At 35.7% G+C, this 16,299-nt stretch overlaps 1 protein-coding gene across 1 annotated transcript in view; it reads left to right on the top strand.

The window, feature by feature from the left end:
- The first annotated feature begins 420 nt into the window (after positions 1-420).
- Positions 421-16,299, top strand: part of LOC140923657 (uncharacterized) — a 33,021-nt gene continuing 17,142 nt past the window's right edge. Inside the window, exons 1-7 of the mRNA XM_073373765.1 lie at positions 421-428; positions 6,650-6,721; positions 9,074-9,145; positions 10,972-11,043; positions 11,792-11,863; positions 14,592-14,663; positions 15,412-15,483. Coding sequence (XP_073229866.1) covers positions 421-428; positions 6,650-6,721; positions 9,074-9,145; positions 10,972-11,043; positions 11,792-11,863; positions 14,592-14,663; positions 15,412-15,483 — 440 coding nt within the window. The remainder of the gene's footprint in view (positions 429-6,649; positions 6,722-9,073; positions 9,146-10,971; positions 11,044-11,791; positions 11,864-14,591; positions 14,664-15,411; positions 15,484-16,299) is intronic.

Here is a 16,299-nt window from a genome sequence, read left to right as displayed (position 1 = left end):
ACAAAATGCTCGACTTATAGAGTTACAGTATGAAGAAGATACATGCATCAAGCCAATTTCATCAGGAAGCACAAACCATAATAATTCTTGGTCATTTATGCAGTCATAGCATTATTTTAAGGTTGAAAAAGTTGGCCAAGTTTCAATCCATGATCATCTTTGTCATACATACTAGCAAGAAGTGATGGGAAACAGTCCCAATGCCTCAATTAAGTATTAAATAACAAAAGTGGACCATAATTTTTGGCACTTAATTTATGCCAAGACACATTTAAGCCTCTCAAAGAACAAAATATAGCATAACCTAGCCCTTTTAAAGCAATATAAAATGCCTTTCTGGAAAAGATGTCCACAAAGTTCTAATAATTATTATTATATTGTTATAAATGATTATGCATTATTGACCAACATTCGGTCAAGATGGCTGGGTATTGGCCAAGCTCTATTTTGTGAGGCCAATACCCAGCTGTCTTCACCAAACAAGCTTGATTGGTTTGCTCACTTGAGTAGCCTATTAGAACACACGATTTGCTTCATCTTGCCGGCTCATGGATTCAACCATAAAATTGTAATAAATAATTATGCTTTATTGACGGGGTGTGAGGTTAAGATGGCTGGATATTTGCATCTTTATTGACCCTGCCTTCCTCTTACAAGGCTGTGCTCTAAGAAAAATTGAAGGCAGCCAAGCACTCTGAACTTGTGAAATCTAGTGTGCCCAGCAAATGATTTCTATGAAAAAGCAAAGATTTTCTAGTTGCCTGAGAACAAAAGTTACAGATGTAGGCACCACGGGCCACAAAGCACAGCCTGGTCTTGGTCAATAAAAATGCAAAAAATGAATGAGGCCAATATTCAGCCATCTTGAACGAACAAGCTTGGTCAATAAATGAATTATTACATGGCCAAGAAGAGAACTTTTACTTGTGGGACCAACGCGGGAAATCCAAAGTGGGCAAAATGGGCTCATCTTGCCCGCTTGAGTAGCCAATTAGAATGCAAGGTTTGCTTCATCTTGCCCACTCAAGGCAGCAGTTGGACATTTTTTGTCTTTAGTATGGAAGTAGTATTTCAAGATTAACATTTTCAGAACTTGACTAAGCATAAAGCACAGTAACTTCAAGACTGAAATTAAGTTCCTTGATGCAGCCTGCTTGCTTTGAGAGAACAACATCACATACCAACATCACGTACCAAGGTGATCTGCCTGTTGTATGAAAAACAAAACAAAGTGCTATTTAAGTAAAACACAGAGGCTATTCCCCAGGCTATCGGTGGGGGGGGGGGACCTTTCAGCAGTAAGGTTACCTCACTAATGTAGATATTCTCATAAGAATAAAACATACTAAATGAGTAATATACATATAATTTACTGGCCGCCTACTTCGACAACTCAGCCGTCTACATGCACTTCAAAACTTTCTGACAACCCTGATTAATCACATCACATTAACATACAGTTGTGTTTCATACTAATAACTAGTACACTATGTTGCCCGCAACCTTCAGCATTAAGACAGTGGACCAGGGGGTTACATGTAAATGTAGACAGAGGCTGTCTATGATTCCCAGTGTCAGTGACAAAAAGCCTATTTTTCAAGGGCACAACCTCCCCCAGGTTGCACATTATCATCTACACGTACAGGGTCAATACCAGGGGAGGCAGGGGAAAGTAACATGGTCTGGGAGCAAGAAATGATGTTCTCACAACTTGTAAAGCGATCACCCTGGTGGGCACCAGATAATTTACTGCAGTAAATGTATACTTCTGGTGTACAATGTATTACACAAAACAAAATTCCTATCAAACTCCCCCGAACAAAACAGTTTGGCCATAAAACAATATCAAACCAGTTTTTTTGAGAGTTTTTTGCCGGAACAAAATTGAAACAAACCAAATTATATTGGAAAAAAAATCAAATGTGAAAACTGAGTCAACTCAACAAGCCAGGGAAATCTGACAAGTGCTGGATTCAGAATATGCTACAATTGAGGCCAATTAAGGAGTGAAGATCGAGTAATAATTGAGATGATTCTCAAGATGATTTCAACTTGCAGATTTAAAGACTTTTTCCTTGGTAAACAAAATGAATGTATTGACATTTTCACAGAAAATGTTTATTTTAGAATTTAACTCTGAAATGGAAATAATAAAAGAAGCAGGACCTTGCATCGCCTTAAATGCTTTCACACTAGATCAATAACTAACACACTTGCCATCAACTGTTTGGAACTGAAACATTTGATTTTGTTCCATTCAAGTATTCCTTATACGAGTTCCACTTTGTTCGATAACCCAACTCAACGTTTGACTGACTTCAAAAATCGAATGATCAATTCAATTTTTTTTTGTGAGTGGGTTTTGTTGAATGGCTGAGCTACATCAAACTCTTTCATTTGAAAGAGTTTGATCTAGTTGAAAGCCAAACATTCAATGTGATATGCTGGATATACATGTACATGTATTTCCTAAAGTAAATATTCTAGCAGTGAGAGGTGAACCGACAGGGAAAATAAATCAATAATTGACAAAAATTTTTTCACATGTTGTAATTGTTTCTTGGTATTGAAGTTGCAAGGGAAACTAAAAAACAATTGACAGTCACTACAACCATGTAATGTCTTAACTGACAACAATGTACGCTGAGCTATGAGTGTGGATATCAGATTACTGTAGTTATGATGCTGATAAAAAACACTGGAAAAAGTGTCAAATGTAGTCAAACAAAGTCTACTATTCTATAGAGCTTATAAATATGAGCTTATAATTCTGAATAAACAAATTCACTTCTCAACATTTCACTCTGTTTATTACAGTCAGTTCAACAACTTAAATTCAAAGTTTAAAATCCAACAAACCTAGTAAACAAAGCAAAACTATTCCTGAAAGCTCAGTTCCTTGAATTATAATATTGAAATCACTTAAAAGTGCCTGTTTCACAGTTGTGTAGTAAACTGTTGTTCACTTTGTCTATATTGCCAATGATGTGTCCTTATGCCGTAATATGTTGTCTGAAAAGCAGCATTATATCAATACACTAGCTTGTGAATAACCAAATTATAATAAATTTCCCTTTTTCAGTTTTTATCTCAAAACCACCAATCTTTGGTTATTCAAAGAATGATCAGTAAACAAATCTGCTGGTTGCTTTGCAAGTTGTGGGAACATTGCTTGGATTTCAAGAGAACATAATTATTTAAGGAGTACCCCCCTCCCCCCTGGTCAATATGATGCTTGCATACAGATGCAGGGTTATACAGGATAAATAAAAGTGGTTTTACTAGTTTAACTCCACTGCTGGTTTTGCTGTCCACTGAAATGAAGACTTAAAGCGGCTGTGTCACAATATTCAGTATTGTCTGGATCACTCTTTTACAGTCGATTTCAAACTATTTACCACGCCACGTTGTAAAGTTCGTTGGGAAATTGGGTACTACATTATGAAGTAGCCAATTACATGGCAAGTTAGGGAATCAAATTGCGAACTTCAAGACATAGTTGTCAACTTTGGTGTGACTGAACTTCACAAGTTTGCTCAAAAGTAACTTCACTTCCCAGTTGTTTTAATCACTGAGCTCTCGTCAAAGAAGTGCCTATTCCTGGGATCACAGTTACTGAAAAAAAATACTTTCTTCAACTTTTTCTTGAGCATTCTCAGTCAAGCATTGTTATATTCTTATTATAAGCTCTCTTTTGGAACTATTTGTCAACTTTTTGCACGAGTAACCGAGATCACGTGTCAATACATGACTCAATGAACCTTTGTTGCTCAACAACCTGATTTTCAATTAAATGTTTTTGTATTTCCATAGCATACATACTTGGACTTCGCTGTTTACCCAACTCTGTGTAGGGGCTTCCGAGACATATGAACCGATCAACAATATCTTTTTCTGTCTTTCTCAGTAAATTAAACCTGTGCACTATTTGGAATGGTTTTGAACCCCAGTGATTTTGTTACCTCTGCGTCTTGCATCACTCACACATAAAATTCCTCAAAGACGCAAAAAAATTCATGGCACGCGTCCTGTAGGATACAAAGGATGATCGATCGATTTGAAGATTTTTTGGTAGAATATCCTGTTTGTGTGATTTCTGTAGCTGTTGTTTAAAGATGTATATTTATTTTAGTCTTTTTGTGCTTTAAATATATAGAAGGACTATATTTTGATTTCAGTAAACTGTAATAAGAGTTTTGGTGTCTGTCTCCAGATTAACTGTCTGGTTAAAAGGCCCATACCAAGCATTTTCAATTAAGGACTCCCTGTTTTTTGAACTGGGACTCACTGGTTATGAAAAGGGACTCGTGCCTATTCACAAGATAAGTCCCAGGACTCACCATATACTATTTGTAACAAAACCACTACAATCATTTCACAGGCCTCACAGCGCAGCACCTTGCCCTGTTTAGTAAAATGATTCAGGTTCATTATGTTGCAGTTTCCTGCTTGGAAAATTACTGTACTTATCAATCACAGCTTTGTGTCAACAAATATGTCTCCCAAGCATTATATCAAATGTTACAGACCACAAAAATGAAATATGGAAAACTGTTAAGCTTACCTCGTCTTACTATCTGTAATCCCCGTGACAATCCTCCGCCTTGGATAGCTTAGCACGGTAAAACACTCCAACTTTCAAATTATGCTTGCTCATCACGAGGTTTTTGTCTCACATTCTGCTCAACTGTGTCAGAAGAGTCGCTTTACGAGGGAAGCGATCGATTACTGAAGGCCGGTGGGTCGACAAATATAATAACAACCCTTAGATGTCTTGTAGTGCCATTAGAAAGCAAAAATATACCGATTCCACGCTCCTAGAACCTACAGAAGCTGGCAAATTTGAAGTCGTTGCAATCACTTTCAAAATGGACGCCAAAAAGAATGACCGCAATGAGCATGAGCAAAAGAAAAGTCCGCTGACCAGCACTCCGCTCTCTTCTAGGCCCCATTCCCTCTTATTTTCTCTCTTGTATTCTCCGTCTAAGAGTATTTTATTTTACGCCAGTACTGATTGACATCAATCTGGCAAATATCGAAAGCTGTTGGTAATCTCTGCGATTTTTATCATTTAGAATCGAAAGCAATGCCAACCTCGCACGCTTCACAGTCTTTGCATCAATGCAACGCGCGCGAGTAATGCATGAGAACCGTTTATAGCCCGATCTCAAGAGTAAATTTACCTTTATTCACCTTGATTGTACGCAAAGGCAAATTTTCTGAAACATTGATCATGCGATCTTGGACATGGGTTAAAAAAAAAGAAAAAAATTCGTCACCTGAAACGTAACGGAAACAAGAAAGAACGGAAATGTGATAACAGAAATGTGGCGGAAACATGATCGTTCGTTTCCGTCGCGGAAACATGACGGAAACACGTCCCGTACATGGAAAACTAGATCACCATGTTTCCGCAGGGCGGAAACGTGACGGATATAAGCAACTTCCCGTTTCCGTCAAGTTTACAAAATACGGAAACACGTTATTTCGTCCTGTGGAATCTGCTGAAGGAAAATCGAGCGAGCGAAGATTTAAGGTACATTTTGTGTGTTTTTTATAGAAGAGAAAGTCTGTTTGGAAAGGAAAATTATCAATTAGCATTGTGTTATTGACTTTTTGGTCAAGCTGATGCTAAATTCAAGCAAATATTTTAGGAAACACGCTCAAATTCGAGACAGCTTTGTTGTGAAGTTTTCATCGCATCGATTAAAAATTTTAGTTGAGTTTAAACGGGCACATAACGCTGGAATAAGCGAATTTCATTTGAGTACAGAAACATTTGGGTTTTCAAATAAATTTTTCAAAAAATAACTTCTGTGTGTATTATTTTGCTCCTCAGTGTTCATTCATAACAGTCGTTCGGAGAACGGTCGAAAAACAACAGCTTCAGCGCCGGCTGTGTGTCGGCGAATTTCAGTTTCAACTTTCACTTTCATAGCTGGATTTCCCCAGACAGATTTCGATACAAAGCTTCTTAATTTCTTTTTAAAATTAGTGTTACCTGTTATTCTAAAGGAATTACAGTCAAATTTTCTCATTTCTACTTTGCGTTTATTTCAAAAATTGTCACATAAATAAGCTTGATAATTATTTCATTTATTTAGTTTTACCTTATTTTTTAGAGTCCTTTTAGTTGGTGTTTATAGTTGCAGCTATAGTTTTCCCTCAAAGTTTTTACCCTAATATTAAGAGCAAGTAGACAGATGCCATTCAGAATAACAACGAAAAACGTTTTGCAATTTACCTGAGGACGGAGAACGGTTGATTCAGCGAAAGAAAAACTCAAAGGCAAGTTTTTGAAAAACATAGAACATGATTTGTTTACGCGCGGGCAGATGTCACCATACATGAACTCGGACCGATGACTCAACCGAAGGCAAATGGAAAATAATGTTTTTCTCTTTTGATTATGTTATAAAAGAAATGGTAAACGTTGCAGCTGTGCAACCATGGAGATATGGATGCACTTGGGAGGTTTGCTAAGCACTCAAGAAGCTAGAGTCGCACTCGGCTATCGCCTCGTGCGACTCTTACGCTTCTTTCGTGCTTAGCAACCTCCCGCGTGCATCCATAACTCCATGGTTGCACGCTGCACGTTTACCATTTCTTAAGTTTCCACGAAGTACATTAAAATAACTTATTTTTGCAGATCCCTATACAACAACAAAATTGCAAAGCTTTCGCCTGGGGCGTTCTCAAATCTTCCTGAGCTACAGATACTGTAAGTTTGAATTTCTGTTACTAATAAAAGGATAAAACTCTACATGATTACTAGGAATACGAGTATTACATATATAATTCTGAGTATGCACACTTCTACATGTGAATACACACCAGTAAAATAGTCTCATACATACGAGATCTTACTTAACGGGTGACATAACGCTAGAATTAAAAGAACACAAGGATATACATTCACACTGTAGTACCACACAACAGGCGTTTACGGTCCTTTTTTATGAATAATATAACTAATAAACGGGGAAAATGCAATACGCTGAATTTCCAGAGTTTAGTTGTTGGTTAGCGGTAATTGACTCTTAGCACAAATGCCAATTAAATTTGATTATTCATATCGTTTTCCCTTATGATGACACGTTGAGTGTCCATGGGACAACAATTGTAAACGGGAAAAAATCGCCTGCAGGAATTCCCTCTATCTCTCTATCAACCTCACTGTATATTACTTTGCTTTCTTCTCCGCGAAGTTAAAAAAATAAAAAACTAAAAGGACAACGAAATGACTTATTACGAGATAAGGTCTTCAGTTTTTTATCGATATTTTTCAGCTGTTTAACCTTGTCCACATTTTATTAAATGTTTCGAGCAAAAGCTTAAAGAATGAAAAGTACATGCAAGAGAAATTCAGGAGCGAGTCTGCAAAAGAAAAGCTGAAACTCAACACTAGTTACAGTTGATGTACTACCGGTCAAGTATGACATCGTAAATGCCTTAAATAACTTATTTTGCTGGAAACTTTACAACAACAAAATTACACGGCTTTGCCTAGAGCATTTTCCAATCTCCCTAAGTTAACGGATCGGTAAGTTTAAATTTTTGTATAATTTTTTCGTTACTAATGAGCAAGGCTAAAACTCTACGCGAGTGCTAAGTATATCGAGTATCATGGATATGATAAAAAAGTACACAGCTACATATAATTAAACACGAGTAACGTAACTTATCTGAACGGGTACAGGTTATAACTAAACCGCTGACATTAACACAATGTGGCAGTACTACACGAACCGACCCTAACAGTCGATTTTTTGTTATGCAAACTCTTTCTTTTTTATAGGAATGTTGTTTTTCTGGCGCAGGCTAAATATTGTTATTTTTGTGCCGATTACAGGCTGACAATATTTTTGTATCGTTCTTAAATTGAAGCTTCTATCATTTCCTTTTTTGGCATGTCTTTGGGTATCAATGTACCGTTCATCGAACTGTTATTAGCTTTGAATATTTGGCTTTAGTCAGTGTAGTTTCTTTTCAGTTTACTTGTTAGTTTTTCGGTTTGGAGAAAGGAATAATTATATAAGTTAAGTTAAGAACATGTAAATTGTACTTCATTAACAGATTTTCAAGGCACAAAATTATATCTTATTGAAAATGTCAGCCTCTTGTTTACTCAAATAATATTCTTCAAATTTCGCAGATATTAACCTCGATATTCTTATAAAGAAGAAAGACTGTATAGTATGACCGATAGCCTTGGAAAAAGTCATATTCTAAAAATGCAAAATTTTTCTGCAGTGTTTAGCTTTTAGTCTTGAAACACAAAGTCGTTTAAATTTGATCGTATATCTATAATTTGCTCCCAAAGTAATTACATGTAAAATTACTATTACTTAATGCATATATCAGCTCCGTTAAGAATCATTGCTAAATTGTTAACAGGTTATTGTAGTAAATTAAGATGCCATTTAATGTCGACGATGTCGAATTGAGTTACTAAATTCGAATTCTGGATAGCAATGTTTTTTTTTTTTTCTGCCAAGGAATCAGCGAAATAAGGTCATTCACTTAAAGCCTTCAAGCGGAGTAATTAGAACAACCAGAAAAATGAGATTTATCAGCTTTCTATTAATATATGATCTACTGAAACCTTTCTGCTTGATATGATTGCTGTAAAGCCGAAAAAAAAATGCACCTTTTAAATTTATTCCAAGCGACCGAGCGTGAAGCCAAAACTGGGGTTCTTTAAACTGAGTTTTTTTTTAGAGAACTAATACAGTTCAGGAGCTTTATAAAAACAGTTTTACAACGAAATTAAACTTATTTCTTGAAAGATTTTTTGAGAAAATTATTCAGAATTCAGAACATGTCTTTATATACTAAGACAGCTTTTGTCCCTTAATTACAGAGGGTGCTGAAGCTCTTGAATTCATTCTAACTACGTACCTGACTGCATTTACCACGATGCGTAAAGAATGTTCCCCTGAAATTGATCGCCTCTTTCTAGTCAGGCTCACGTCGTCCTCTCCATTAAAAATTGGAGCTTCAAGAAAATACATATTTGTAGCGTATAAGGTATTGTTTCCACGAAGTACATTAAAGTAACTTATTTTTGCAGATCCCTATACAACAACAAAATTGCAAAGCTTTCGCCTGGGGCGTTCTCAAATCTTCCTGAGCTACAGATACTGTAAGTTTGAATTTCTGTTACTAATAAAAGGATAAAACTCTACATGATTACTAGGAATACGAGTATTACATATATAATTCTGAGTATGCACACTTCTACATGTGAATACACACCAGTAAAATAGTCTCATACATACGAGATCTTACTTAACGGGTGACATAACGCTAGAATTAAAAGAACACAAGGATATACATTCACACTGTAGTACCACACAACAGGCGTTTACGGTCCTTTTTTATGAATAATATAACTAATAAACGGGGAAAAATGCAATACGCTGAATTTCCAGAGTTTAGCTGTTGGTTAGCGGTAATTGGCTCTTAGCACAAATGCCAATTAAATTTGATTATTCATATCGTTTTCCCTTATGATGACACGTTGAGTGTCCATGGGACAACAATTGTAAACGGGAAAAAATCGCCTGCAGGAATTCCCTCTATCTCTCTATCAACCTCACTGTATATTACTTTGCTTTCTTCTCCGCGAAGTTAAAAAAATAAAAAACTAAAAGGACAACGAAATGACTTATTACGAGATAAGGTCTTCAGTTTTTTATCGATATTTTTCAGCTGTTTAACCTTGTCCACATTTAATTAAATGTTTCGAGCAAAAGCTTGAAGAATGCAAAGTACATGCAACAGAAATTCAGGCGAGTCTGCAAAAGAAAAGCTGAAACTCAACACTAGTTACAGTTGATGTACTACCGGTCAAGTATGACATCGTAAATGCCTTAAATAACTTATTTTGCTGGAAACTTTACAACAACGAAATTACACGGCTTTTGCCTGGAGCATTTTCCAATCTCCCTAAGTTAACGGATCTAAAATATCATTCCAGCTAAATTTTAAATGAAATACAAGAGAATTAGGTGCAGACTCTTAACATTGAAAATCAGGCTTTTTACAGTAATTTCAGTATGGAATACGACCCTCGTCCAAGTTAGACATCGAATTTCTTCAAAATTAATGATAAATCTTCAGATTTTAGATTATAGAGTTGCAGACTTTTAAGTTTGAAAATATAAAGTTTAAAGTTAGCGCGCATTCGGAGTAAAGTCATTGTCTTGGTTGCCATGAGAAAACATTATGCGGTCGCTTTGAGCATCTGACAACAATGAGAAGCCTGGCCAGTCTCGCGCGAAATTTAACGACATCAGAGCAATTGCGGCTTGCGTTTAATTGCTACTCCGACAAAATTGCTTTCAAGATAGCTAATTCACGCTTAACTACATAGTTATACAGTTTCATGTATGTTATAAGATTATTTAGGTTCAGATTGGTTATTGCAGGTTTTATCTGCGCGAATATCACCATTTTTGATCCTCTTTTCCACTGAAAATTTACATAGAGCTTCCAATTCTCTTTATATAGCGAGGCACAACTTTTACGATAAATATTTCTTGCTATCGTTATCTATTAAACTTCCCTCTTTTTACTTTAATCTCTTTACTGCGCGTCCGACAGGTATGTTGGATAAAGAACATGAAATTCTGTAGCGGCGGTGAGAAAATGAGAAATCCTAGCGGCCACCAATGCAAAGTGAAAATGAGCGGCAGCGGAAAAAAAAATTAAACTAGAACTTTCTTCTGTCGCTGCTGAGGAGCTTTTTTCGTTTATAACAGAGGCAAGCTCTTGAATTCATTCTAACTACGTACCTGACTGCATTTACCACGGTACGGAAAGAATGTTCCACTGAAATTGATCACCTCTTTCTAATCAGGCTCACGTCGTCTTCTCCATTAGAAATTAGAGCTTCAAGAAAATACATATTTGTAGCATATAAGTTATTGCTCCCATGAAGTAAATTAAGATAACTTATTTTTACAGATCCCTATACAACAACAAAATTGCACAGCTTTCGCCTGGGGCGTTCTTAAATCTTCCTGAGCTAGAAGAACTGTAAGTTTGAATTTCTGTTGCTAATAAAAAGAATAAAACTCTACAGAATTACTAAGAATACGAGTATTACAAATATCATTCTGAGTATGCACACGGCTACATGTGAATACACACCAGTAAAATAGTCTCATAAATTGACAAGTTCTTACTTAACGGGTGACATAACGCTAGAATTAAAAGTACACAAGAATACATTCACAATGTAGCGGTACCCGGGAACAGGCGTCTACAGTCGTTTTTTATGAATAATATAACTAATAAACGGGGAAAAATGCAATACGCTGAACTTGCAGAGTTTAGCTGTTGGTTAGCGGTAATTGGCTCTTAGCACAAGTGTCAATTAAATTTGATTATTTGCATATCATTTTCCCTTACGATGATACGTTGAGTGTCCATGGGACAACAATTGTAAACGGGAAAAATCGCCTGCAGGAATTTCCTCTATCTCTCTATCAGCGTGACTGTATATTACTTTGCTTTCTTCTTCGCGAAATTAGCAAAAACTAAGCGGACAACGAAGTTACTTACTACGAAATACGGCCTTCAGTTTTTTATCGATATTTTTCAGCTGTTTAACCTTGTCCACATTTTATTAAATATTTCGACCAAGAGCTTGGAGAATGCAAAGTACGTGCACGTGAAATTTCAGGCGAGTCTTTAAAAGAAAAGCTGAAACTCAACGCTAGTTACAGTTGATGTACTACCGGTCAAGTATCATCGTGAATGCCTTAAATAACTTATTTTGCAGGAAACTTTACAACAACGAAATTGCACAGCTTTTGCCTGGAGCGTTTTCGAATCTCCCTAAGTTAACGGATCTGTAAGTTTAAATTTTTGTATTATTTTTTCGTTACTGAATGAACAAGACTAAAACACTACACGGGTGCTAAGTATATTGAGTATCATGGATATAATAAAAGGTACACAGCTACATATAATTACACACGAGTAACGTAAGTTATGTGTACGGGTACAAGTTTTAACTGAACTGCTGAAATTTACACTCTGTAGCAGTACTACACGAACAGACCTTATCAGTCGATCTTTTTTTATGTGAACTCTTTCTTTTTTTACAAAAATGTTGTTTTTTTGGCGCAGGCCGAATATTTTTATTTTTTTGCCGATTTCAGGCTGACAATATTTTTGTATGGTTCTTAAATTGAAGCTTCTATCATTTCCTTTTTTGGCACGTCTTTGGGTATCAATGTACCGTTCATCGAACTGTTATTAGCCTTGAATATTTGGCTTTAGTCAGTGTAGTTTCTTTTCAGTTTACTTGTTGGTTTTTCGGTTTGGAGAAAGGAATAATTATATAAGTTAAGTTAAGAACATATAAATTGTACTTCACTAACAGATTTTCAAGGCACAAAATTATATCTTATTGAAAATGTCAGCCTCTTGTTTACTCAAATAATATTCTTCAAATTTCGCAGATATTAACCTCGATATTCTTATAAAGAATAAAGACTGTATAGAATGACCGATAGCCTTGGAAAAAGTCATATTCTAAAAATGCCAAATTTTTCTGCAGTGTTTAGCTTTTAGTCTTGAAACACAAAGTCGCTTAAATTTGATCGTATATCTATCATTTGCTCTCAAAGTAATTACATGTAAAATTACTATTACTTAATGCATATATCAGCTCCGTTAAGAATCATTGCTAAATTGTTAAGAGGTTATTGTGGTAAATTAAGATGCCATTAAATGTCGACGATGTCGAATTGAGTTACTAAATTCGAATTCTGGATAGCAATGTTTTTTTTTTTCTGCCAAGGAATCAGCGAAATAAGGTCATTCACTTAAAGCCTTCAAGCGGAGTAATTAGAACAACCAGAAAAATGAGATTTATCAGCTTTCTATTAATATATGATCTACTGAAACCTTTCTGCTTGATATGATTGCTGTAAAGCCGAAAAAAAAAATGCACCTTTTAAATTTATTCTAAGCGATCGAGCGTGAAGCCAAAACTGGGGTTCTTTAGACTGTGTTTTTTTTAGAGAACTAATACAGTTCAGGAGCTTTATAAAAACTGTTTTACAACGAAATTAAACTCATTTCTTGAAAGATTTTTTGAGAAAATTATTCAGAATTCAGAACATGTCTTTATATACTAAGACAGCTTTGTTCCCTTAATTACAGAGGCTGCTGAAGCTCTTGAATTCATTCTAACTACGTACCTGACTGCATTTACCACGATGCGTAAAGAATGTTCCCCTGAAATTGATCGCCTCTTAAATTCACTCGAACTACGTACCTCACTGCCTTTACGATGCGTATAGAATGTTCCCCTGAAATTGATCGCCTCTTTCTAATCAGGCTCACGTCGTCTTCTCCATTACACCCGCATCGGTAGAAATGTTTGGACATTTACGCATATCAATGAGCCATTGAGGTGGGCTAATCAGGCGTGAATGTGCCAAGAAGGCGGCATAATAATAGAGAAACGGGTGATTTTGCGCAACAGAGTGACTAAAATCGTCATTTGGGTAGCTAAAAAGATGAATTCTTTAACATTATAGAGCGGATTGTTTAAGTTAAAGTATTAAAATATCACTCCAGCTAAATTTTAAGTGAAATAAAAGAGAATTAGGTTTAGACTTTTAACATTGAAAATCAGGCTTTTTACAGTAATTTCAGTATGGAATACGACCCTCGTCCAAGTTAGACATCGAATTTCTTCAAAAATAATGATAAGTCTTCTGATTATAGATTATAGAGTTGCAGACTTTTAAGTTTGAAAATATAAAGTTTAAAGTTAGCGCGCAGTCGGAGTAAAGTCATTGTCTTGGTTGCCATGAGAAAACATTATGCGGTCGCTTTGAGCATCTGACAACAATGAGAAGCCTGGCCAGTCTCGCGCGAAATTTAACGACATCAGAGCAATTGCGGCTTGCGTTTAATTGCTACTCCGACAAAATTGCTTTCAAGATAGCTAATTTACGCTTAACTACTTAGTTATACAGTTTCATGTATGTTATAAGATTATTTAGGTTCAGATTGGTTATTGCAGGTTTTATCTGCGCGAATATCACCATTTTTGATCCTCTTTTCCACTGAAAATTTACATAGAGCTTCCAATTCTCTTTATATAGCGAGGCACAACTTTTACGATAAATATTTCTTGCTATCGTTATCTATTAAACTTCCCTCTTTTTACTTTAATCTCTTTACTGCGCGTCCGACAGGTATGTTGGATAAAGAACATGAAATTCTGTAGCGGCGGTGAGAAAATGAGAAATCCTAGCGGCCACCAATGCAAAGTGAAAATGAGCGGCAGCGGAAAAAAAAATTAAACTAGAACTTTTTTCTGTCGCTGCTGAGGAGCTTTTTTCGTTTATAACAGAGGCAAGCTCTTGAATTCATTCTAACTACGTACCTGACTGCATTTACCACGGTACGGAAAGAATGTTCCACTGAAATTGATCACCTCTTTCTAATCAGGCTCACGTCGTCTTCTCCATTAGAAATTAGAGCTTCAAGAAAATACATATTTGTAGCATATAAGTTATTGCTCCCATGAAGTAAATTAAGATAACTTATTTTTACAGATCCCTATACAACAACAAAATTGCACAGCTTTCGCCTGGGGCGTTCTTAAATCTTCCTGAGCTAGAAGAACTGTAAGTTTGAATTTCTGTTGCTAATAAAAAGAATAAAACTCTACAGAATTACTAAGAATACGAGTATTACAAATATCATTCTGAGTATGCACACGGCTACATGTGAATACACACCAGTAAAATAGTCTCATAAATTGACAAGTTCTTACTTAACGGGTGACATAACGCTAGAATTAAAAGTACACAAGAATACATTCACAATGTAGCGGTACCCGGGAACAGGCGTCTACAGTCGTTTTTTATGAATAATATAACTAATAAACGGGGAAAAATGCAACACGCTGAACTTGCAGAGTTTAGCTGTTGGTTAGCGGTAATTGGCTCTTAGCACAAGTGTCAATTAAATTTGATTATTTGCATATCATTTTCCCTTACGATGATACGTTGAGTGTCCATGGGACAACAATTGTAAACGGGAAAAATCGCCTGCAGGAATTTCCTCTATCTCTCTATCAGCGTGACTGTATATTACTTTGCTTTCTTCTTCGCGAAATTAGCAAAAACTAAGCGGACAACGAAGTTACTTACTACGAAATACGGCCTTCAGTTTTTTATCGATATTTTTCAGCTGTTTAACCTTGTCCACATTTTATTAAATATTTCGACCAAGAGCTTGGAGAATGTAAAGTACGTGCACGTGAAATTTCAGGCGAGTCTTTAAAAGAAAAGCTGAAACTCAACGCTAGTTACAGTTGATGTACTACCGGTCAAGTATCATCGTGAATGCCTTAAATAACTTATTTTGCAGGAAACTTTACAACAACGAAATTGCACAGCTTTTGCCTGGAGCGTTTTCGAATCTCCCTAAGTTAACGGATCTGTAAGTTTAAATTTTTGTATTATTTTTTCGTTACTGAATGAACAAGACTAAAACACTACACGGGTGCTAAGTATATTGAGTATCATGGATATAATAAAAGGTACACAGCTACATATAATTACACACGAGTAACGTAAGTTATGTGTACGGGTACAAGTTTTAACTGAACTGCTGAAATTTACACTCTGTAGCAGTACTACACGAACAGACCTTATCAGTCGATCTTTTTTTATGTGAACTCTTTCTTTTTTTACAAAAATGTTGTTTTTTTGGCGCAGGCCGAATATTTTTATTTTTTTGCCGATTTCAGGCTGACAATATTTTTGTATGGTTCTTAAATTGAAGCTTCTATCATTTCCTTTTTTGGCACGTCTTTGGGTATCAATGTACCGTTCATCGAACTGTTATTAGCCTTGAATATTTGGCTTTAGTCAGTGTAGTTTCTTTTCAGTTTACTTGTTGGTTTTTCGGTTTGGAGAAAGGAATAATTATATAAGTTAAGTTAAGAACATATAAATTGTACTTCACTAACAGATTTTCAAGGCACAAAATTATATCTTATTGAAAATGTCAGCCTCTTGTTTACTCAAATAATATTCTTCAAATTTCGCAGATATTAACCTCGATATTCTTATAAAGAATAAAGACTGTATAGAATGACCGATAGCCTTGGAAAAAGTCATATTCTAAAAATGCCAAATTTTTCTGCAGTGTTTAGCTTTTAGTCTTGAAACACAAAGTCGCTTAAATTTGATCGTATATCTATCATTTGCTCTCAAAGTAATTACATGTAAAATTACTATTACTTAATGCATA

The sequence above is a fragment of the Porites lutea genome, chromosome 1 (genome assembly GCF_958299795.1).
Source record: "Porites lutea chromosome 1, jaPorLute2.1, whole genome shotgun sequence".
NCBI lineage: Eukaryota > Metazoa > Cnidaria > Anthozoa > Scleractinia > Poritidae > Porites > Porites lutea.
Note: the sequence above shows the minus strand (reverse complement) of the source record. Positions and strands in the feature narration are given on the sequence as shown.